The sequence below is a fragment of the Lolium rigidum genome, chromosome 4 (assembly GCF_022539505.1).
Source record: "Lolium rigidum isolate FL_2022 chromosome 4, APGP_CSIRO_Lrig_0.1, whole genome shotgun sequence".
Lineage (NCBI taxonomy): Eukaryota > Viridiplantae > Streptophyta > Magnoliopsida > Poales > Poaceae > Lolium > Lolium rigidum.
This window is the reverse complement of record NC_061511.1, coordinates 212,671,758-212,696,219: the sequence shown is the minus strand read 5'-3', so window position 1 is coordinate 212,696,219 and position 24,462 is coordinate 212,671,758. Positions and strand designations below refer to the sequence as shown.

The 24,462-nt window shown below is 49.8% G+C and overlaps 2 protein-coding genes across 2 annotated transcripts; both read left to right on the top strand.

The window, feature by feature from the left end:
* The first annotated feature begins 474 nt into the window (after window positions 1–474).
* Window positions 475–1,863, top strand: LOC124648204 (serine carboxypeptidase-like 50). Its single transcript, XM_047188001.1, has one exon. The coding sequence runs from the start codon at window positions 475–477 to the stop codon at window positions 1,861–1,863; it is 1,389 nt and encodes a 462-aa protein (XP_047043957.1).
* A 16,645-nt stretch (window positions 1,864–18,508) lies between these two features.
* On the top strand, window positions 18,509–19,858 carry LOC124648203 (serine carboxypeptidase-like 50). The gene has a single exon (XM_047188000.1). It carries the CDS (start codon window positions 18,509–18,511, stop codon window positions 19,856–19,858), a length of 1,350 nt encoding a protein of 449 aa, XP_047043956.1.
* The last annotated feature ends 4,604 nt before the right edge of the window (window positions 19,859–24,462 follow it).

The window sequence follows — 24,462 nt, the reverse complement described above, 5'->3', positions numbered from 1 at the left end:
TATTTAAACAAGGATTTGCTAGCTAGTTCCGAGCTTTGAGAACTAACTTTGTGCTCAGTCAAATCCTACATTATTTGATTTGCATTGTGATTCGTGTTAGTCCCGAGTTGTAACTTGTAGCCAATACTTACTAAGAATAAAGTTAGTTCTCAATCGACCAAAAAACAATCACACCCTTCAAATAAAGTTAAGTACTAATTTTTAGACGAATAAAACATAATAATGAACTTAGCTAGCACGAAATCGCAAAGCAAATAACAATGTAAGTTCTACGTCAACCGCATGCAAAAGACAATCTCCACTCTACATGGCTCATTGACGACGTACGTTTCACTCGCCGGAGAGAGACGTCGTGTCGATGATTTCGATGATGATACCGGACAAGAGTGACCAGCTAAACAAAGATGTACTATACGGAGTACTGTACTATATAACTGGCATCCAGACAAGCCGCCACGTCCAAACGCTCGCAACATGGCGTCGCCGCTTCCTCCCACGTTCCAGCTCCTTCTGCCTCTCCTGCTCGCCGCCGTGCTCTCGCACTCCGGTTCAAACGCGGCGGCCCAAGTAGTGTTCCCCTTGGAAGCTCGCCCGACCAGCTCCGGCTACCTCCCCGTCGACGCGTCCACCAACGCGTCGTCCCTCTTCTTCGCGTTCTACGAGGCCGCCGACCCGCTCGACGCCGCGCCGGCCGACACGCCGCTGATCCTCTGGCTCGATGGCGGCCCGGGATGCTCCGGCCAGCTCAGCAACTTCTTCCAGATCGGGCCCTACTCCCTCGTCGTCACCTCCGGCGCCAACGGCTCCCTGTCGCCCAACCCGTTCGCCTGGAACCGCCGCTTCGGCCTAATCTTCCTCGACAGCCCGCTGGGCACCGGCTTCAGCGCCGCGCCGTCGCCGGAGGCCATCCCCACGAACCAGTCCGTCATCGCGGAGCAGACGCTCGCGGCAGTCCAGGCCTTCTTCGCGCTCCACCCGGCATCCTTCCGCGCGCGCCCCTTCTTCCTCGCCGGCGAGAGCTACGGCGGCAAGTACGTGCCCGCGGCGGCCACGCGCATCCTCGCCGCGAACCAGGCGCTGCCGCTGGACATGCGCGTGAACCTCCGCGGCGTGGCCATCGGCAACGGGCTGGTGGACCCCGTGGCGCAGGTGGGCACGTTCGCCGACACGGCCTACTTCATGGGCCTCATCAACGCGCGGCAGCGGGTGGAGCTGGAGGCGCTGCAGTCCGAGACGGTGGCGCTGGCGAGGGCCGGACGGTGGGGCGAGGCGACGGACGCGCGCGCGCGGGTGCTGTCGCGGCTGCTGGAGGACATTGGGATGCCCACGCTCTTCGACGTGGTGAACGAGGGCCGGTGGCTGGACGCCGACGCACTGGACGCGTTCCTGAACATGGGCGAGGTGAAGGCGGCCCTGGGCGCGACGGTGGACAACGTGGTGTTCCAGTCGTGCTCGGCGGCGGTGGCGGCGGCGCTGCGGGAGGACGGGATGAGGAGCGCCAGGCCGGAGGTGGAGGAGCTGCTGCGGACGCCGGCGATGCGCGTGCTGCTCTACGAGGGGATCCGGGATCTGCGGGACGGGGTGGCGTCGGTGGAGGCGTGGCTGGCCGCGGTGGAGTGGGACGGCATCGCCGCGTTCCGGGAGGCCGAGCGCAGTGTGTGGCGCACCACCGGCGGCGAGGGTGAGCTTGCCGGGTACGTGCAGAGCCACGGCGCGCTGGCGCACGTCGTGGTGTATGGGGCGGGGCACTTCGTGCCGGCGGGCAACGGGCGCGCGGCGCAGGAGATGATCGAGGACTGGGTGTCCCAGACTGGCATCTTCGCTGGTGACCACGGCGGCGGCGGCGGGCGTGTGGCGATGTGAAGACCGTTACGTGCATACGCGCCTGTACGTACGAATTCTTGGAATGGCCGTACTCACATGTTGCCCGTTCCTGCAACATATACTACTGTTCCGGATTTTAAGCTTTTTCATTTAGCGTCCAAAAATATCTTATATTTTGAAATTTTCTTGGAGGTATGACTATTTTCTAGAGTTTAAGCTAGTAATAAAAACTCTTACCCGTAGTAGGGGTATCAGAGGTAGTATCTTGAATTTCGTGTATGCAAAAAAAGCTAATTAATGATGAGAGATCATAATACGATCCACGATATATACTGTAATAAATATCAAGTAGATCTTTTACAAAATTTGCATTTAGATGGATCAATTAATAAATGTAGAAAAATATGACACTTCTCTTGTTTAGTATTATCTCGTGTTCTAGAATTAGTCCAAGTCAAAATTTGTAAGGTTTCATCTAGAATATAAGAAAAAATATCAACATCAACGATCCATAATTCCAAATGCATATAACATGAAAATTTACAATGCTTGAATTTGACTAAACCTAGAACATGAATGGATGGAGTGCTACGACATGATACCATATATTCCCAATGAATAAGATGACCTCGTTTTGCGTATTTTTTTTCTTTCACAAAGAATTACTCAAAATATATAAAGATTTTTGATATAAAATAAGCACCAATAGAAAGTATTTTTAATACGAATCCAACTATACTAAATATATACAATATAATAAAGATTTGCTTGTTCAATTTTTCTTGATCAAAGTTCGCCTTAAAATACGCGTGCACCTTATTCGTCGAAACGGAGGTAGTATAATAAAGATACTACCATACTCTAATATTATGTATGATATTGCGCTTTATGGTAAAATGCATTGTTATGACTAGTCTTAGATTTAAGGTTCAGCCTAAACTCCGTGAGTAGGCCAAGGCACACACACAACAACACTTGCCACTAGGATACCTAGTTAGAGAATCTCCAACAGGCGCTCTAAATTTGGCGCTGTAAAAATCATTTTACAGCGCGCTCTATCCATGTTTTGTGCGTGAGCGCATATTCACCTCCAACAGAAGCTTTAAACCTTGAAGCTGTAAAAATTCGTAGTTGTTTCTGCGCGAGACGAATACAGCGCGCTCTATCCGGCGCGGTAGATATAGTGCACGACATAGCGCTTTTGCCTCAAGCTGTATTTTACAGCGCGGGATAGAGCGCTTGTTGGAGTATAATTTTACGCCCACGCGCTAAATCAGCCACTTTTTTGGATACAGCGCAGGATAGAGCGCCTGTTGGAGATGCTCTTAAGAGCATCTCAGCTATGTGCTCTAAGAGCATCTTCAGTTGCTCCTCCTAAAGCATCCTCTAAAGGGATTCGGGGCGTGCCGGACAAAAAAACGTTCCCAGCCGCGTCCTCCAAAGCCGATTTTTATCCGGCGCGGTCCGATACGGTGTCCGGCGCCCCGAGCCCGTCCCCACCACACAGGGGATGCTCCGGGCACGCCGAACACAACGAAAAGCAAGGCGAAGCGACGCGGGCCCGACCCGTCAGTGGCTCGGAAGCCTAAAACCCCGTCGCCTACCTTTGGTCAAACGACGTTAAAGGCGTCCCAATTTTCCCAGGCGACGTAGGGACGCGTCTCGTTGTGCATGGCCGCGTGGCCGTCCGCGCCGGCATTATTGCGTGCAACCATCCGCTGCCGCCGATGTACATTAAGAGGCCCTGCGGTTCGTCCCAATCTCTCACCGCTCCGAAACCTTCTCCTCACCGCCCCCAAATCTTCTCCTCGCCGCTACCCTTGGGTACAAAACTGAAAGAGCAACAAACAAACATCTAGAGAGCCATTGATCATCACATGATGAAAGAGCTTTCAATTATCTCTGAGTACCTTTTTCACGCGCCTCGCGTCGTCTCCTCCAGGCGACGCGGGGGGCGAAACCCTAACCCTCCCCGCCGCCGCCCCCCTCCGCCCCCCTCCGCCCCCCTCCCCCCTCTCCGCCCCCGGAGGCGCTGCCGGTCGAAGACCACGGCGCCGGTGAAGGGGATGGCGGGGATTTCGGATCTCGGCCCCCGGCTCCTCTGCGCGGCCACAGGGAGGGAGGTCGCCGCGCGTGGCTCGCCGGCGCTCGCTGTCGCCGCCGCGGCCGCCCCGGTCCAGGTACGTCTCTCCAGGCCGGCGGCTCCTCTGGATTTGCCGGGGTTGGGGTAGGTGCTGGTGCGGGGGTGGTTGTTGGGGCAGACTCGGTGGGGGCTTTTGGGCGCCGGAGCGGCGGCTCCGGGCGGTGGTCTTCGGCGCTGCCTCGCGCGGCGGCCGTGTTTTGAAGGAGATATGCCCTAGAGGCAATAATAAAAGTGGTTATTATTTATATCTCTATGTTTATGATAAATGTTTATATGTCATGCTATAATTGTATTAACCGAAACATTAGTACATGTGTGATATGTAGACAACAAGAAGTCCCTAGTATGCCTCTTAAACTAGCTTGTTGATTAATGGATGATTAGTTTCATAATCATGAACATTGGATGTTATTAATAACAAGGTTATATCATTATATGAATGATGTAATGGACACACCCATTTAAGCGTAGCATAAGATCTCGTCATTAAGTTATTTGCTATAAGCTTTCAATACATAGTTACCTAGTCCTTACGACCATGAGATCATGTAAATCACTTATACCGGAAAGGTACTTTGATTACACCAAACACCACTGCGTAAATGGGTGGCTATAAAGGTGGGATTAAGTATCCGGAAAGTATGAGTTGAGGCATATGGATCAACGAGTGGGATTTGTCCATCCCGATGACGGATAGATATACTCCGGGCCCTCTCGGTGGAATGTCGTCTAATGTCTTGCAAGCATATGAATGAGTTCATAAGAGACCACATACCACGGTACGAGTAAAGAGTACTTGTCGGGAAACGAGGTTGAACAAGGTATGGAGTGATACCGAAGATCAAACCTCGGACAAGTAAAATATCGCGTGACAAAAGGAATTGGTATCGTATGTGAATGGTTCATTCGATCACTAAAGTCATCGTTGAATATGTGGGAGCCATTATGGATCTCCGGATCCCGCTATTGGTTATTGGTCGGAGTGAGTACTCAACCATGTCCGCATAGTTCACGAACCGTAGGGTGACACACTTAAAGTTGGATGTTGAAATGGTAGTTCTTGAATATGGAATGGAGTTGGAATATTTGTTCGAAGTCCCGGATGTGATCCCGGACATCACGAGGAGTTCCGGAATGGTCCGGAGAATAAGATTCATATATAGGATGTCATTTTATGTGAATAAAATGTCGCGGAAGGTTCTATGGAAGGTTCTAGAAGGTTCTAGAAAAGTCCGGAAGAAACCACCAAGGAAGGTGGAGTCCACAAGGGACTCCACCTCCATGGCCGGCCAACCCTAGTGGGGGAGGAGTCCCAAGTGGACTCCCCTTAGGGGCCGGCCAACCCCCACATGGGAGGTGGGAATCCCACCTTTGGGTGGGAGTCCTAGTTGGGCTAGGATTGCCCCTCCTATGGAAGGATTTGGTTCGGGTCTTATTCGAAGACTTGGACACCACCTCTTGGGGTTCCACCTATATAATGAGGGCCAAGGGGAGGGGGCCGGCCACCTCAAACACCACCAAGGTGGCCGCACCCCTATAGTGGCCGGCGCCCCCCTCTCCCCAAACCCTAGCCGCCCGCTCCTCCACATCCCGCATAGCTTAGCGAAGCTCCGCCGGACTTCTACACCGCCACCGACACCACGCCGTCGTGCTCGTCGGATTCAAGAGGAGCTACTACTTCCGCTGCCCGCTGGAACGGGGAGGTGGACGTCGTCTTCATCAACAACCGAACGTGTGACCGAGTACGGAGGTGCTGCCCGTTCGTGGCGCCGGAACCGATCGTGATCAAGATCTTCTACGCGCTTTTGCAAGCGGCAAGTGAACGTCTACCGCAGCAACAAGAGCCTCATCTTGTAGGCTTTGGAATCTCTTCAAGGGTGAGACTCGATACCCCTCGTTGCTACCGTCTTCTAGATTGCATCTTGGCTTGGATTGCGTGTTCGCGGTAGGAAAATTTTTGTTTTCTATGCAACGTTATCCTACGAGTGGTATCGAGCCGTGTCTATGCATAGATGGTTGCACGAGTAGAACACAATGGTTTGTGGGCGTTGATGCTCTTGTTATCTTTAGTTGAGTACTTTGCATCTTTATGGCATAGTGGGATGAAGCGGCTCGGACTAACTTTACATGACCGCGTTCATGAGACTTGTTCCTCGTTCGACATGCAACTTGTATTGCATAAGAGGCTTTGCGGGTGTCTGTCTCTCCTACTATAGTAAAGATTCAATTTACTCTTCTATTGACAACATTAGTATCAACGTTGTGGTTCATGTTCGTAGGTAGATTAGATCTATATCGAAAACCCTAAACCACGTAAAATATGCAAACCAAATTAGAGAGCGTCTAACTTGTTTTTGCAGGGTTTGGTGATGTGATATGGCCATAATGTGATGATGAATATGTATGAGATGATCATTATTGTATTGTGGCAACCGGCATGAGCCTTATGGTTGTCTTTAAATTTCATGTTGAGTAGTATTTCAAAGTAGTTGTAATAGTTGCTACATGGAGGACAATCATGAAGACGGCGCCATTGACCTTGGTGCTTCGCCGACGATGATGGAGATCATGCCCGAAGATGATGGAGATCATGTCCGTGCTTTGGAGATGAAGATCAAAGGCGCAAAGACAAAAGGGCCATATCATATCACATATGAACTGCATGTGATGTTAATCCTTTTATGCATCTTATTTTGCTTAGATCGCGACGGTAGCATTATAAGATGATCCCTCACTAAAATCTCAAGATAATAAAGTGTTCATCCTTAGTAGCACCGTTGCCAAGACTTGTCGTTTCGAAGCATCTCGTGATGATCGGGTGTGATAGAATCAACAAGTGCATACAACGGGTGCAAGCCGGTTTTGCACATGCGGATACTAAGGTGGCCTTGACGAGCCTAGCATGTACGGACATGGTCTCGGAACACGTGATACCGAAAGGTAGAGCATGAATCATATGATTGATATGATGAACACTTTGAGTGTTCGCCATTGAAATTACACCTTGTCTCGTGATGATCGGACTATGGTGTGGTGGATTTGGTTCGTGTGATCACTAAGACAATGCGAGGGATATTGTTTTGAGTGGGAGTTCACCTAGATTTTTAATTATATTGAATTAAAATTTGAACTCAATTTGTCATAAACTTAGTCTAAACTATTGCAAATATATGTTGTAGAGATGGCGTCCCCAATCAATTTTAACCAGTTCCTAGAGAAAGAAAAGCTTAAGAGCAACGGTAGCAACTTCACCGACTGGTTCCGTCATGTGAGGATCTTCCTCTCCGGCGGAAATCTGCAATATGTGCTTGATGCACCGCTAGGTGACCCTCCTGCAGAAACTGAAACCGATGAAGTAAAAGCTGTTTACGAGACTCGGAAAACTCGGTACTCTCAAGTTCGGTGTGCCATCCTGTGCGATCCGGAATCCGATCTTCAAAAACGTTTTGAGCACCACGATCCTCATGAGTTGATGAAAGAGTTGAAGACTATTTTCGAGACTCATGCGGCCGTGGAATGCTATGAAGCATCGAAACATTTCTTCAGCTGTATGATGGAAGAAGGCAGCTCCATTAGTGAGCACATGCTCGCCATGACCGGGCATGCGAAGAAACTCAGTGACTTGGGAATAGTGATTCCTAACAGACTGGGGATTAATCGTGTCCTTCAATCACTGCCACCAAGTTACAAGAACTTTGTGATGAACTACAATATGCGGAACATGAACAAGGAGTTACCTGAACTCTTTGGCATGCTAAAAGCTGCTGAGATTGAGATCAAGAAAGAGCACCAAGTGTTGATGGTCAACAAAACCACTAGTTTCAAGAAACAGGGCAAGTCTAAGGGAAAATTCAAGAAGGGTGGCAAGAAAGCTGCCACGCCTCCTATGAAACCTAAGAACGGCCCTAAGCCTGATGCTGAGTGCTATTATCGCAAGGAGAAGGGACACCGGAAGCGTAATTGCTCCAAGTATTTGGCTGATCCGAAGAGCGGCCTTGTCAAGAAGAAGAAAGAAGGTATATCCGATATACATGTTATAGATGTTTATCTCACTCGGTTCTCGTTCTAGTACTCGGGTATTTGATACTGGTTCGGTTGCTCATATCCGTAACTCGAAACAGGAACTAAAGAATAAACGAAGACTACCGAAAGATGAAGTGACAATGCGCGTTGGAAATGGATCCAAAGTCGATGTGATCGCTGTCGGCACACTTCCTCTACATCTACCTTCGGGATTAGTTTTAAGCCTAAATAATTGTTATTTTGTACCCGCGTTGAGCATGAACATTATATCCGGATCTTGTTTAATGCAAGACGGTTATTCATTCAAGTCCGAGAATAATGGTTGTTCTATTTTTATGAATAATATCTTTTATGGTCGAGCACCACAAAAGAATGGCTTATTTCGTTAGATCTCGATAGTAGTGATACGCATATACATAACATTGATGCTAAGCGAATTAAATTGAATGATAATTCTACTTATATGTGGCATCGTCGTCTTGGTCATATTGGAGTGAAGCGCATGAAGAAACTCCATACTGATGGATTACTTGAATCACTTGACTTTGAGTCACTTGATAGATGCGAAGCATGTCTAATGGGAAAAATGACTAAGACTCCATTTTCTGACATAATGGAGCGAGCTACTGACTTATTGGAAATCATACATACCGATGTGTGCGGACCAATGAGTGTAGCATCGCGCGGTGGTTATCGTTATGTTCTAACCTTCACAGATGATCTGAGTAGATATGGGTATATCTATTTCATGAAACATAAATCCGAAACTTTCGAGAAGTTTAAGGAATTTCAAAGTGAAGTAGAAAATCAACGTAACAAGAAGATAAAATTTCTACGATCCGATCGTGGAGGTGAATATCTGAGTTATGAGTTTGGCATGCATTTAAAGAAATGCGGAATACTTTCACAATTGACACCGCCGGGAACACCACAACGAAACGGTGTATCCGAACGTCGTAATCGAACTCTTTTAGATATGGTTCGTTCTATGATGTCTCTTACTGATTTGCCATTATCATTTTGGAGTTATGCATTAGAGACAGCCGCATTCACTTTAAATAGAGCACCATCAAAATCCGTAGAAACGACACCGTATGAATTATGGTTTAATAAGAAACCTAAGTCAGTCGTTCTCGAAAGTTTGGGGTTGCGAAGCCTATGTAAAGAAGTTACAACCGGACAAGCTAGAACCCAAAGCGGAGAAATGCGTCTTCATAGGATACCCTAAGGAAACTATAGGGTATACTTTCTATCACAAATCCGAAGGCAAAATATTTGTTGCAAAGAACGGAACCTTTCTTGAGAAAGAATTTCTCACTAAAGAAGTGACTGGAAGAAAAGTAGAACTCGATGAGATTGATGAATCTATACTCGTTGATCAAAGTAGCGCAGTACCGGAAGTTGTACCTGTACCGCCTACACCGGCAAGAGAGGAAGCTAATGATAATGATCATGAAACTTCGAACGAGGAAACTACTGAACCTCGCAGATCGACAAGGGAACGTGCCACTCCTGATTGGTATGATCCTTGTCTAAATGTCATGATTGTGGATAACAATGATGAGGACCCTGCGACGTATGAAGAAGCAATGATGAGCCCGGATTCCAACAAATGGCAAGAAGCCATGAAATCCGAAATGGGATCCATGTATGATAACAAAGTATGGACTTTGGTAGACTTACCCGATAGCCGAAAGGCTGTCGAGAATAAATGGATCTTCAAGAGAAAAACAGATGCTGATGGTAATATTACTGTCTATAAAGCTCGACTTGTCGCAAAGGGTTTCCGACAAATTCAAGGAGTTGACTACGATGAGACTTTCTCACTGTAGCGAAGCTAAAATCTGTGAGGATTTTGTTAGCAATAGCTGCATTTTTCGATTATGAGATTTGGCGGATGGATGTCAAAACGGCGTTCCTTAATGGAGACATTGAGGAAGAGTTGTATATGGTACAACCCAAAGGTTTTGTCGATCCTAAAAATGCTTGACAAAGTATGCAAACTTCAGCGTTCAATCTATGGACTGAAGCAAGCATCAAGAAGTTGGAACCGACGCTTTGATAAGGTGATCAAAGACTTTGGGTTTATACAGTGTCATGGAGAGGCCTGTATTTACAAGAAAGTGAGTGGGAGCTCCGTAGCATTCCCGATATTATATGTAGATGACATATTATTAATTGGGAATGATATAGAACTATTAAGCGATGTAAAAGGTTATTTGAATAATAGTTTTTCAATGAAAGACCTTGGTGAAGCATCGTATATTAGGCATCAAGATTTATAGAGATAGATCAAGACGCCTAATAGGGCTATCGAGTACATATCTGGACAAGATTCTAAAGAAATTTAGAATGGACGAAAGTAAGAAAGGGTTCTTACCTATGTTACGGCAAGGTCTTGAGTAAGACTCAAGGACCGGCTACGAAGAAAGAGAAAGGATGAGTAATATCCCCTATGCCTCGGCGGTAGGATCTATCATGTATGCCATGCTATGTACTAGACCGGATATAGCACATGCTTCGTTAGTTTGACTAGCGAGATATCAAAGTGATCCAGGAATGGAACACTGGACAGCGGTCAAGAATATCCTGAAGTACTTGAAAAGAACTAAGGATATGTTTCTTTGTTATGGAGGTGACCAAGAGCTCGTTGTAAATGGTTACACCGATGCAAGTTGGAACACTGATCCTGATGACTCTAAGTCACAATCTGGGTACGTGTTTATATTGAATGGTGCTTGCGATAAGTCTGGGCAAGCTCGAAGCGGTGCACGGTGGCGAAGTCTTCAACGGAATCGGAGTACATAGCGGCTTCGGAGGCTTCATCGAAGCGGTATGGATGAAGAGGTTCATTGTAGAGCTCGGTGTGGTTCCTAGTGCATTGGACCCATTAATCATTTACTTGTGATAACATGGGTGCCATCGCCAATGCACAAGAGCCAAGGTCACACAAGAGGCTGAAGCATATCAAGCTGCGTTACCACTCGATTCGCGAGTACATCGAAGATGGAGAAGTAAAGATTTGCAAAGTACACACCGATCCGAATGTAGCGGATCCGTTGACTAAAGCTCTCCCTAGGGCAAAGCATGACCAACACCAGAATGCCATGGGTGTTAGGTATATTACAATGTAATCTAGATTATTGACTCTAGTGCAAGTGGGAGATCGAAGGAGATATGCCCTAGAGGCAATAATAAAAGTGGTTATTATTTATATCTCTATGTTTATGATAAATGTTTATATGTCATGCTATAATTGTATTAACCGAAACATTAGTACATGTGTGATATGTAGACAACAAGAAGTCCCTAGTATGCCTCTTAAACTAGCTTGTTGATTAATGGATGATTAGTTTCATAATCATGAACATTGGATGTTATTAATAACAAGGTTATATCATTATATGAATGATGTAATGGACACACCCATTTAAGCGTAGCATAAGATCTCGTCATTAAGTTATTTGCTATAAGCTTTCAATACATAGTTACCTAGTCCTTACGACCATGAGATCATGTAAATCACTTATACCGGAAAGGTACTTTGATTACACCAAACACCACTGCGTAAATGGGTGGCTATAAAGGTGGGATTAAGTATCCGGAAAGTATGAGTTGAGGCATATGGATCAACGAGTGGGATTTGTCCATCCCGATGACGGATAGATATACTCTGGGCCCTCTCGGTGGAATGTCGTCTAATGTCTTGCAAGCATATGAATGAGTTCATAAGAGACCACATACCACGGTACGAGTAAAGAGTACTTGTCGGAAACGAGGTTGAACAAGGTATGGAGTGATACCGAAGATCAAACCTCGGACAAGTAAAATATCGCGTGACAAAAGGAATTGGTATCGTATGTGAATGGTTCATTCGATCACTAAAGTCATCGTTGAATATGTGGGAGCCATTATGGATCTCCGGATCCCGCTATTGGTTATTGGTCGGAGTGAGTACTCAACCATGTCCGCATAGTTCACGAACCGTAGGGTGACACACTTAAAGTTGGATGTTGAAATGGTAGTTCTTGAATATGGAATGGAGTTGGAATATTTGTTCGAAGTCCCGGATGTGATCCCGGACATCACGAGGAGTTCCGGAATGGTCCGGAGAATAAGATTCATATATAGGATGTCATTTTATGTGAATAAAATGTCGCGGAAGGTTCTATGGAAGGTTCTAGAAGGTTCTAGAAAAGTCCGGAAGAAACCACCAAGGAAGGTGGAGTCCACAAGGGACTCCACCTCCATGGCCGGCCAACCCTAGTGGGGGAGGAGTCCCAAGTGGGCTCCCCCTTAGGGGCCGGCCAAACCCCACATGGGAGGTGGGAATCCCACCTTTGGGTGGGAGTCCTAGTTGGGCTAGGATTGCCCCCTCCTATGGAAGGATTTGGTTCGGGTCTTATTCGAAGACTTGGACACCACCTCTTGGGGTTCCACCTATATAATGAGGGCCAAGGGGAGGGGGCCGGCCACCTCAAACACCACCAAGGTGGCCGCACCCCTATAGTGGCCGGCGCCCCCCTCTCCCCAAACCCTAGCCGCCCGCTCCTCCACATCCCGCATAGCTTAGCGAAGCTCCGCCGGACTTCTACACCGCCACCGACACCACGCCGTCGTGCTGTCGGATTCAAGAGGAGCTACTACTTCCGCTGCCCGCCGGAACGGGGAGGTGGACGTCGTCTTCATCAACAACCGAACGTGTGACCGAGTACGGAGGTGCTGCCCGTTCGTGGCGCCGGAACCGATCGTGATCAAGATCTTCTACGCGCTTTTGCAAGCGGCAAGTGAACGTCTACCGCAGCAACAAGAGCCTCATCTTGTAGGCTTTGGAATCTCTTCAAGGGTGAGACTCGATACCCCTCGTTGCTACCGTCTTCTAGATTGCATCTTGGCTTGGATTGCGTGTTCGCGGTAGGAAAATTTTTGTTTTCTATGCAACGTTATCCTACATGTTTGGCTCGCATCTCCGGCCGTGAGGGCGGCGGGGCGGCGTGGCCTTGGATGCCGGGCGGCGGCCTGGGCAATTTGGTGGGCTCGGCTCCAGGGGTGGGCTCGAGCGGCGGCGCTGCTCCAGGGGTGGACAACGCTGCCTGGTGTTGGACTGCTACCGGCCGCGGTCACTCGGGTGATGCGGAGGTGGTGGTGTGTAGCACCTGTCTCTCGCTGTCGCCTCGCCATGTTCTTGACGAGGTGCTGGGCCATTTCCGCGGTAAATGAACCTTTTTTCTTCAGATCCGAGATTGGTTGGGTCATTCTGTGAGATGGGATGAACTAAGGCGGAGTGGACAGGCCACCGCGTGGTCTTGGAGCGCTTGCTTGCTTGATTGGTGCGGTCGGTGTCGGCGATGAGCTTGGAGTTGGTGACTCTTGGGTTTGAGTCTCCCCATCTCCTTGGGCCGGCAACACTTGAGGAGGTGTCGTCGGCGGTGTCCGGTTTCGATTCCTCTCTACGGTCTCACAGGTGGTGGCCGGCTATCGGGTACGGGACGGGAAACCGGCGAAAGCCGTGCAAGGCTACGGCCGGTGCGGGTGACGATGACGTCCTTGACGCCATTTACCTTCTTGGAGGCGCCACCAAATCTCCCTCCTTTCGTGTGGCTGGATCACGCCTCCGTGCAAAACTTGCGCGCTTCTTCGGTCAGGGCGAAGTCTATCTTCATCGACTCTAGGCTCACCCTCTCACCCTCCTTGCACTTCTCGCCGCCATTGTCTCCTGGTTACAGTTACACGGTGGTTATCCCGGTTCGGTCGGCTACCTAGAAACCCAGGGGTGGTTGTCTAGCTTGGCGTCTTGCCACGGGTGACGCCGATGATATCTTCTTCAAACCATGGACTCAGTGTGTCGTTCGACAAGCGTCAAGGTTGCGTCTTTGGGGTGGTGTTTGGGCTAGGGCGAAAGCTCGGCAAGGCCTTGGCCAGTGCAGGCGACGTCGACGCCCTTGGCGCCGTCTTCCTCCTTGGAGGCGTCGCATTCAAGCCCTCCTCCTTCGAGAATCTCGAATCATGAAGTCAACCAAGCTCCTTCGGTCATGGGCGTGCTCGTTTCCGTTCGGGAGGTCCGTTAGTACGGGCAGGTGTCGGCGCCGCGCCCTCTCGGCAGGATTCTTCGCTTCTTCGCTGGGCTCAAGATATCTACCTAGTTCCTAGTTAGCGCTGCTTGTTCCCCTCTTTGTATCTCCTGTTGTCCTCCTATGCTGTAATGTTGAGCTGGTAACCCCAGCAGGTCGTTGTAAGCGTCGTTGTACTGGTTTCCGTCCCATCGGGCGTTATTAATTTAACGCAGGGCTTAGGCCTTCTCTTTAATAAAAAAAAAATCATCACATGATTGATCCGTGCATCATGGGGGGCTATGCATATGCTGATACACCTAGGGTGTCAAGGTGGGATCCCGGTGGGATGTCATTTTGTACTATGTAGTTTAAATTTTGATGTTAAAATTTGTACGAAAAAAGTCAAATTATACTACAAGTGGGATAAAAGTGGGATCCCACTTGACACCCTTAGATACACCACCAAAGGCACGACTCCTAATGCCACCGCTCCGTGCATGAGAGCGTCACCCCCTCTGGACAAACTAGCGGCGGAGACCACCGATATATGCATGAGGTTTCTCAATGGCATCGTCGTCGCCGCCGTGGCATTGGCTAGCACCAGGGGTGCTGGCAGGAAGGTCGGCGCCACTGTGCCCTTTGGTGTGTCCAAGATGTATTAGAAGTAGTTGAGATGAAATGACATCATGCCTTGGGAATTCAGAACCGGATGCTTGGGCCGAAGCTGCTACCCCTCGGTATCTTCAACAACCTGATCCATTTTAGACACCAATTATGTATGTTTTCATTTTTTTGGGTTGTCTCGCAGCTTGGCCAAGAAAATATAGGTGATCTCAGACAGCACCTGGCCCCTTATAAACATACTACCTCCGTTTCAAGGAATAATGCGCTCTCGTTTTACGAGCTTTTTGTTTGATCAAGAATTACTTTAAATAGATAAATAGTATTTGTATGAAATTAATATTATTAAAAAGTGTTTTTCAATACGAATCCAACGATACTAATTACATATAATATAATCAAGATTTTGTTGCTCAATTTTTATGGTCAAAGTTCGTCTTGAAATACGCGTGCGCCTTATACCTTGAAACGGGGTAGTATTGATTAAAGCGATGGTCCATAAGTCCCTTGATCATCATACGATTGATCCATGGTAATATGATCCATTGAACAACAAACGATTGACCCATGCGTCAGTTCATTTGGAATAAAGGAGTAACATGTTTACATGTAGTACTAGTACACACCTACACCTACATCGATGAACCATGTTTGCATGTTTGGGTTAGTTAACTTTGTCGCCGCAAGCATGTTTAGGGTGTGTTCGGTTTCAGAATGAGGAGGAGTGGGATGGAACGGTTCCGCACCTAGACCCCATTCCAGTGTTCGGTTGTGCGGAGGAACGGAACCAACTAGTTCCACAAAAAGGAATATTCCCTCTATATGCGGAACCAACCCATTCCACCAAATCGGTGGAATGTGGAGGAACGGCTGGCTAAACAACTTTGTCAACCCACTGTCAACAAGAAAACGACATAATCTCTCCCTTGCCCCTCGTCTCTCCCTTGCCACACCGTCTGGCAGCTCTTCCTCTGTCTCGTGCGCGCGACGGCGGCGGTTCCTGCGGGCGGCGGCGGGGCTGCTGTGGCGGCGGCGGTTCCTGCAGGTCGCGGTGGCGGCGATTCCTGCGAGCGGCGGCGGCGGTTCCTGTGGGGCGCGGCGGCGACGATTCCTGCGAGCGGCTCTTCCTCTGTCTCGTGCGCGCGACGGCGGCGGTTCCTGCGGGCGGCGGCGGGGCTGCCGTGGCGGCGGCGGCGGTTCCGCGCGGGCGCGGCGGCGGCGGTTCCTGCAGGTCGCGGTGGCGGCGATTCCGCGAGCGGCGGCGGCGGTTCCCGTGGGGCGCGGCGGCGACGATTCCTGCGAGCGGCCGCGGAGGTTCCCGCGGGCGCGGCGGCGGCGATTCCAGCGGGCGGCGGCGACGATTCCAGCGGGCAACGGCGGTGGTTTCGCGAACTATTGCTCGCGGCGGGCGGGCAAATCTCGGCCTGGTGCTGGACAAAACTAGTTTAGCACAAAGTAAATTCAGTTTAGGCTCAAAATTAAGCTTAGATGGAGACATTCCATTCTACCTATTTTCCTCCCAACCGAACACGCGAATGGAGTGGAATGGAACCATTCCGTTCCAGTGGAATGGAACCATTCCATTCCATTCTATCTCATTCTACAACCGAACACACCCTTAGTGAACTGCAACAAGCTGTGGCACGTAGAGATATGATGATCACGTGCACACACATGAGTTAGGCACGTTCAGATCGGCCGAACCGTAACGTGGTAGTGGCTACAAACACTCGTTGCTGCCGCGGCGTACGTCATATCGGCTGCTTAGTGGCAATCTCATCTTAGACTTTTTGGCACCCTAGTAGTACATTCGTTTGGAGTGGTTGTGCATTCGAATTTTACGTGGGGAAAAGACCCGCTACCCACATAGGTAACTATGCAACCCTGGGTTATACGAAGATTCAAGCCATGTAAACTTATTTTAGCTTGGTTTTCTAGTAGAACGCGAATTTCTGGTTTGATTTTTTTTTTGACCAACAAATATTCATACCAAAATTTTGAAACCACTTTTTTATATTAGAAATCTGTGTTCTAGATAAGAAAAACAAACTAAAATAGGTTAATATGATTTGAATCACCGCATAACCTAAACGTGCTTAGTTACTCATGTGGTAGCAAATGCACTGTCTGCGGTAGTACCGTAGTAGTGGTTAAACGAGTTTAATCTGGTCTTGATGACTTGGAGCTGTTGTTTTCCGGCCTTCGTCCCAATGTGACTAGTTACCGTCTCTGATTGAGAAATGACTAGGTCCTGTGCACGAAACAATTATACTTTATTACGTGTTAATATGCCTACTTCCTCTCTTAAACTATACACTAAAAACTCGTCTACAATCTAGATATGACTATGTTTAGATAAAGTTGAGTTACTTTTTTTTTTAATAGTACAGTACAATTTCTAAAACAAGAAGATCTTAATGATATTAGCTAGCACGATCGTAAATCAGTGGAGTTACACGGCAACCGCATGCACGAGACAATCTCCACTATCCTCACTCATTAACGTACGTCGCCATGGGCAGATTTAGAGTGTTAGATGGGGGGGGGGGGGGCAAATGCCCCCACTTAATTTTTTGTCTCTTTGTAATACTACACCTATCCATTTTTAGATGTCAAAAATTTGTTTAAATTCGAATGTATCTAAACGTGTTTAGGCATAGATACATTCAAATTTAGACGAGCCACTGGACATCTATTAACGGACGGAGGGAGTAGTAAACTTAAAAGAGTCATTTTGACCCCACTTAGCATGGGATTTTGTCCTCATTAGCATATTTTTGCCCCCTCTTAATTTTAATCCTGGGTCCGCCCACGTCGCTAGAAACGTTTCACTCACATGCACGTAACTCACACTGGAGAGACGTCGCATCGATGATTTCGATGATGATGACGATACCGGACAAGAGTGACCAGCTCAACAAAGATGTATATATATACCTGGCATCCAGACAAGCCGCAACTTACCAAAACGTTGAGCCGATCGAGCCGCTCGCACCATGGCATCGCCGTTTCCGACAGCCGGCACGGATGCGCCCGCCTTACACCCTCCTCCGCTCGCGCTGCCGTCATCCTCGTGCTCCACCGTTGTGGCCGGCAGATCCCCATATCTACCGGCGTTTGTTCCTTTTTCTGTGTGCATAGATCTTTTTGTCGAATTTACATGGATCTTTTTATCGAATTTACATGGATATGCGAAGAACTTCACATGGATTTACATGGATATTTTTATGGAATTTACATGGATATGTGAAGAACTTCACATGGATATTTGTATGGGATAAAGGTTACTTATAACAATTATTGAAGAACTTCATATTCACATAAAAGATCCATAACAAGATTGTAAGGAACTGCACAAAAATTCGATCTGAACTTTATGATGACTACAGTGGATCCACACTGTAACCTGTGAAGAACTTCACAAACTGAGAGGACCTCCTGCTGAAAATTGGATAAAGAATAGGGACTTGTTCGCAAAACAACTTCACCAATCTTAATGCACTTTTATGCACTAGATGGTGTAGGATAAGATTCGGGCGACGAACGCGCTGAGAAAATGCACGTTCGTGCGCCTGAACCTTACATCCACTCTCCTCACTCATTAACCAATGATTTCCTAGGTGTAGCATTACTGCTCATTAACCCGTACGTCGATACGAACGTTTCACTCGCATGCACGTAACTCACACCGTCGCCGGAGAGACGTTGCGTCGATGATTTGGATGATGATGACGATATATACCGGACAAGAATGACCAGCTCTACAAAGCTGTATATATATCTACCTGGCATCCAGACAAGCCGCAACGTTCCAAAGCGTCGGGCCGCTCGAACCGCTCGAACCATGGCATGGCCGCTTCCTCCCATGCTCCAGCTCCTTCTCCTTGTACTGCTCTCGCACTCGGTCTCGGATGCGGCGGCCCAAGTGTTCCCCGTCGAAGCTCGCCCGACCAGCTCCGGCTACCTCCCCGTCGACGCATCCGCCAACGCGTCCCTCTTCTTCGCGTTCTACGAGGCCACCGACCCGCTCGACGCCGCGCCGCTGATCCTCTGGCTCGATGGCGGCCCGGGATGCTCCGGCCAGCTCAGCAACTTCTTCCAGATCGGGCCCTACTCCCTCGTCGTCACCTCCGGCGCCAACGGCTCCCTGTCGCCCAACCCCTTCGCGTGGAACCGCCGCTTCGGGCTGCTCTTCTTCGACAGCCCGCTCGGCACCGGCTTCAGCGCCGCGCCGTCACCGGAGGCCATCCCCACGAACCAGTCCGTCATCGCGGAGCAGACGCTCGCCGCAATCCAGGCCTTCTACGCGCTCCACCCGGCCTCCTTCCGCGCGCGCCCCTTCTTCCTCGCCGGCGAGAGCTACGGCGGCAAGTACGTGCCCGCCGCGGCCTCGCGCATCCTGGCAGCGAACCAGGCGCTCCCGCCGCGCATGCGCGTCAACCTCCGCGGCGTGGCCATCGGCAACGGGCTGGTGGACCCCGTGGCGCAGGTGGCCACGTTCGCCGACACGGCCTACTTCATGGGCCTCATCAACGCGCGGCAGCGGGTGGAGCTGGAGGCGCTGCAGGCGGAGACGGTGGCGCTGGCGAGGGCCGGACGGTGGGGCGAGGCGACGGACGCGCGCGCGCGGGTGCTGTCGCGGCTGCAGGAGGACATTGGGATGCCCACGCTGTTCGACGTGGTGAACGAGGGCCGGTGGCTGGACGCCGACGCGCTGGACGCGTTCCTGAACATGGGCGAGGTGAAGGCGGCCCTGGGCGCGACGGTGGACAACGTGATGTTCCAGTCGTGCTCGGCGGCGGTGGCGGCGGCGCTGCGGGAGGACGGGATGAAGAGCGCCAGGCCGGAGGTGGAGGAGCTGCTGCGGGCGCCGGGGATGCGCGTGCTGCTGTACGAGGGGGTCCGGGACCTGCGGGACGGGGTGGCGTCGGTGGAGGCGTGGCTGGCAGAGGTGGAGTGGGACGGCATCGCCGCGTTCCGGGAGGCCGAGCGCAGTGTGTGGCGCACCGGCGGCGGCGAGGGGGAGCTTGCCGGGTACGTGCAGAGCCACGGCGCGCTGGCGCACGTGGTGGTGTACGGGGCGGGGCACTTCGTGCCGGCGGGCAACGGGCGCGCGGCGCAGGAGATGATCGAGGACTGGGTGTCCCAGACTGGCATCTTCGCTGGCAACGACGGCGGGCATGGCGTGATGTGAAGACCGTGACGTGCATACGCGCCTGCAAGTAAGCAATCTTGGAACGGCCGTCCGTCCTGTAGCCTACTATCGTATACTAATAACTCCCTCCTGCATATACGGAGTAGGAGTATAAGTTTTTTCAAAAAACAAATAATATATTTTTTGATCAAATTGATTGAGAATATTATTTATATCCACAAAACCAGATGTATATCATAATGAATGCGATGGTATTAATTTTGTATTTAGAGTTGATATTTTTCGTCAACTTTATATCGTCCGTCTTTTGAAAAATCTTACACGCACTACATTTTGACTAGAAGGGGTACTTCACATCGAAAACACATAATTTTGTCTCCGCAAATGAAGAACATTATAATTTTGTATGATGGTTTTTCGTTAGCCACTTTGAATTTGCTGGTTACTAAAACTTTGTCAAATTCAACTAAAAATATAGAAAAATATATATTAACATTTGCAATACAAAATATATATAATATAAAAATATACTCTATGATGATTCCAACAGTATATATTTTATATTATAGATGTTTATATTGATTCTAAATATTTCGTTGAACTTTATAAACTTTCTACAACGGGTATGTGTTTGTCATTAATGAGCCTCACCCCCATTGATGTAATAGCAGTATTGCGTTTTTCGAGAGGATTTTGAGCAATATAAGACCGCGAGCTGTTGAAGACGATGTTATGCTGCTTCCAAAATCACCAAGCCGTAAGCATGATCAACGGGAAAGTGCCCTTGTCGGTCATCGTTGGGGAAAGCCCGTATGGTCGCATCCCACCAATCCACAAAATTGACCCCACCAATCCGCAAAATTGAGCCCACCAACAAACAATGGCTATCCTTGAGCTACTTGAATTTGTTAGCTAACACTCTTGTTGCCTATTAGATTTCTCATCCACCGTATAGATATAGTTTTTCTTGTGATTACGCTTTACACAAAATACAGATAAAAATCAACAAGGAGATTCAGCACCCACCAATTTATTTTTTGATAATTCAGAACATCAGATGAACACTCGAAAATTAAACAATGGTCTCTCCTTAGGACTCTCTCTACACATATGTCAATTAAGCCCTAGTTAATTAATTAACCAACATAATTAAGGAGTTTCATACAAGGCGTTTGTGTTTGTCATTAATGGACCTCACCCCATTGATCTACTAGCAGCATTGCGTTTTTTCGAGAGGCTTTCGAGCAATATAAGACCGCGAGCTGTTGAAGACGATGTTACGCTGCTTCCATAATCACCAAGCCATGAGCATGATCATCGAGAAAGTGCCCTTGTCGGCCATCGTTGGGGAAAGCCCATATGGTCACATCCCACCAATCCGCAAACTTGACCCCAGCAACTAACAATGGCTATCCTTGAGCTACTTGAATTTGTTAGCTAACACTCTTGTTGCCTATTAGATTTGTCATCGACCATATAGTTTTTTCTTATGATTCTGTTTTACCTATAATATGAACAAAAATCAACAGCAAATTTAACAACACATGTAATCCACAATTGTACGGAAAGAACAATGTAAATAAGTCGAAGTCTCACAATATTATAGCTCACAAAATTTAGGCAAAAAAGAAAGTGTATTCAGGGGTACCATATTCATCAATTGATCTCCGAACTCCAGGATCAGCAACAACATTTGGAAAACTCTGAGATGAACCGGGCGGCACCTGCACCTGCCTTAACTCGTTCTCCCATTGGCTGAGTGAGAGGTGGGCCTGCAACTGCGATGGAATTTTTTATAAGGACAACCAACAATACATGGACGAATACACAGGTGTAGGACCCATCGGGAGAGAGAAAAAAAGCACGGACAGATTCCCCAACTGATCTTACTCTCTCGCGGTCGGCGCAGACGAGGTAGCACATGACGCAGAGGGATGAGCAGGGAGGTGCAGTAGTCTGCGGGGAGGTGCAGCGGCGACCGCCAAACGGCGGCGCCAGCGGCGGCGCCCCTCCTTGATGTTCTGTAGCGCCGGCCTTCGACCTACGTCGACGAGGAGCGGGGATGGCACTGGTGAAGAAGGTGGGAGGGCGCATGACGGCGGACGGCGCCGTGGAAGGTCCTTCGCGCCCCGCCACGAGCACCTGTCCAGGCTGGCCCCCATCGTCGTGCATCTGCTCCGGCCGCCTTGATTTGGGGCGGAGGAGCAGCTGCTGGCGCCTGGCGGCGCGCACACGGACGCGCGTGAGGAGAGGCGGGTAGGAGGCCTCGAACCCTGCGAAGCTGCTGCTGGCGGCGGCACGGGCGCACGGCGCGCACGCGCACGCGGACGCGTGGGTAGAGGGCCTCGAACCCTGCGAAGCTGCCATTGGTCTCCTCCGACACGGATGCATGATGGATGGATGCTAGCATGTTAGTCTCCTCCGTGAAGCGGCTGGTGCTCTCCTACGGCGCCGAAACAAGCTGGATGGCACCAACGCCAAACAGGGTGGCCCTGGCCCCGGGCGTCCCACCGTGCTCCTCGAAGGCGGCGCGGAGGCGGCCGACTAGCGCGTCGAGGCTGCCCCTGGCCGATCGAGTGGGCACGGGTACGGAGCCGGCGGCGACGCCTTCTGGGAGCCCATGTTGGTGCTCGACCGCCAGCACAGCCCCAGCCCGAGCCTACGCGCGTCTCCCAGCATGCTCCTCGAAGGCGGCGCGGAGGCGGTCGACGAGCTCGTCGAGCGTGTCCAGAGCTCCATGGGCGGGTGCGGTGAGAGAGAGTTAGGTGGGAGAGGATGAGGATCGCCGAAATCATGCCAACAATCAATTCCCCATGGGGTCCATGTACTATACCTACCAATTACTACTCAGATTAATACGAAAATATACCCTGCCACCAGATTGAGCCTTCCTAACGTGGACCAATATGCCTCCGGGTTCCATCTATTCACTCTCAACAACATTTGCTATATCAAAATTTTCAGCAGCATTTGATTGTTGAGTATCTGTTATCACCAGAATTTGACCAAGTCAGAGGTGGGCCGCGATCAAGATGGACGTGGAGAATATATATAGAAGGAATACGTGGATCGGCCTTTTATACCAAGTTGGGCTTAATTGCCCGTGTATCTGTAACATATTAGATCGCATCTTAGTTTAGAAGTTAGAGTTTATCTCGTGCACGGTTTGGTGCACGCCCACATTAGAAAGTCCCCCTGGACTATAAATATGTATCTAGGGTTTATGGAATAAATAACAACCAACGTTCAACCACAAACAAATCTCGCGCATCGTCAACTCCTTCGTCTCGAGGGTTTCTACCGTAAGCATCATGTCTGCCTAGATCGCATCTTGCGATCTAGGCAAAGCACAAGCCTCGCCCACGTTGTTCATGCGTTGCTCGCATCGAAGCCTTTTGATGGCGAGCAACGTAGTTATCTTAGACATGTTAGGGTTAGCATTGTTCTTCATATTATATGCTTTCGTAGTGCAACCCTTGCATGTCTAGCCGCCCTTACGCCTATCCTAGGCGTAGGGGCGGCACCCCGCTTGATCATAGTTTAGTAGATCTGATCCGTTACGGTTGCTCCTTGTTCTACAAGGATTAGTTTAATATCCGCAATAGTTAGGCCTTACAAAGGTGAGGATCCAGCGGCGTGTAGGGTGACGTTTGCTAGCCCTAGAAAGGATGTTCCCGGGATCAACCTCGTGTTGGTTTTTAGGCCCCGTCTAGGATCGGCTTACGATCACCGTGCGCGAGCGCGAGGCCCAACTCCGGAGTAGGATGATCCGATTATACGGTGAAAACCCTAAATCGTCGTAGATCTCATTAGCTTTACCTTGATCAAGCAGGACCACCATATATTCGGACACCCCGTCTCGAATCATGGGTGGATCGGCTCTTTGAGCCGATTCACAGGATAACCCGAGAGCCGATCGAGGCTCGTATTTAACGTTTACGTGTGTGCCCCGTGCAGAAACTAAGCGAGGCATCATCCACACCTTCCCCGACTCGTGTATAGGTCGTGGCACGCCCTTGTGATAAACATCGGTGCGTGCGACCGTGAGGCTTTGCGGGCCGTCGCTCGTAGGGACCGGGGCCAGCCGCAGCCCTAGTTGTTCCTCGGCTCTACCGTGTTGCCCGTCTCCGCCCGCCGTGGGTTTCGACGTCAACACATTTCGGCACGCCCCGGCGGGACAGCCTTCGACATCCACGACATCGCCATCTACATCCGAGATGGCGGAAGATACTCCGGTCACATACGCGGATCTCGCCCGATGAGCTCAAGAAGAAGCATGACGAGATCAAGGCAACCCTCGAAGCCGAACTCATCGGCTCCTTCCACCGAACCCGCTCCCATGGCGTCGTGTGGAAGGGTTTCACACCGAAGGCGCGCTCGATGGAGTGGACCCGTCCGCCCCGTCGCGAAGAACGCACCGTGTCGCTGCGGCGAGGAGATCAACTACATGGTGGCTCATTCGCTGCACCGCCACTCGAGAGCCCGGTGAACACCTTGGAGCGTGTCGCTCGCGCGTCGTCCGAGAAATCATGAGTCACCGTACTCCCCGTCGGGACCGGCTCGGGGACTTTCAAAGGAGAGATGCCGCTCCGGCCCCGCCCGTTCGCATGGGTAGCACCGGAACCGCCGAATTCATCGGCATA

Excerpts from the sequence above, each read along its gene's own strand:
- LOC124648204 (XM_047188001.1), top strand. The coding sequence starts at position 475 with ATGGCGTCGCCGCTTCCTCCCACGTTCCAGCTCCTTCTGCCTCTCCTG.
- LOC124648203 (XM_047188000.1), top strand. The coding sequence starts at position 18,509 with ATGGCATGGCCGCTTCCTCCCATGCTCCAGCTCCTTCTCCTTGTACTG.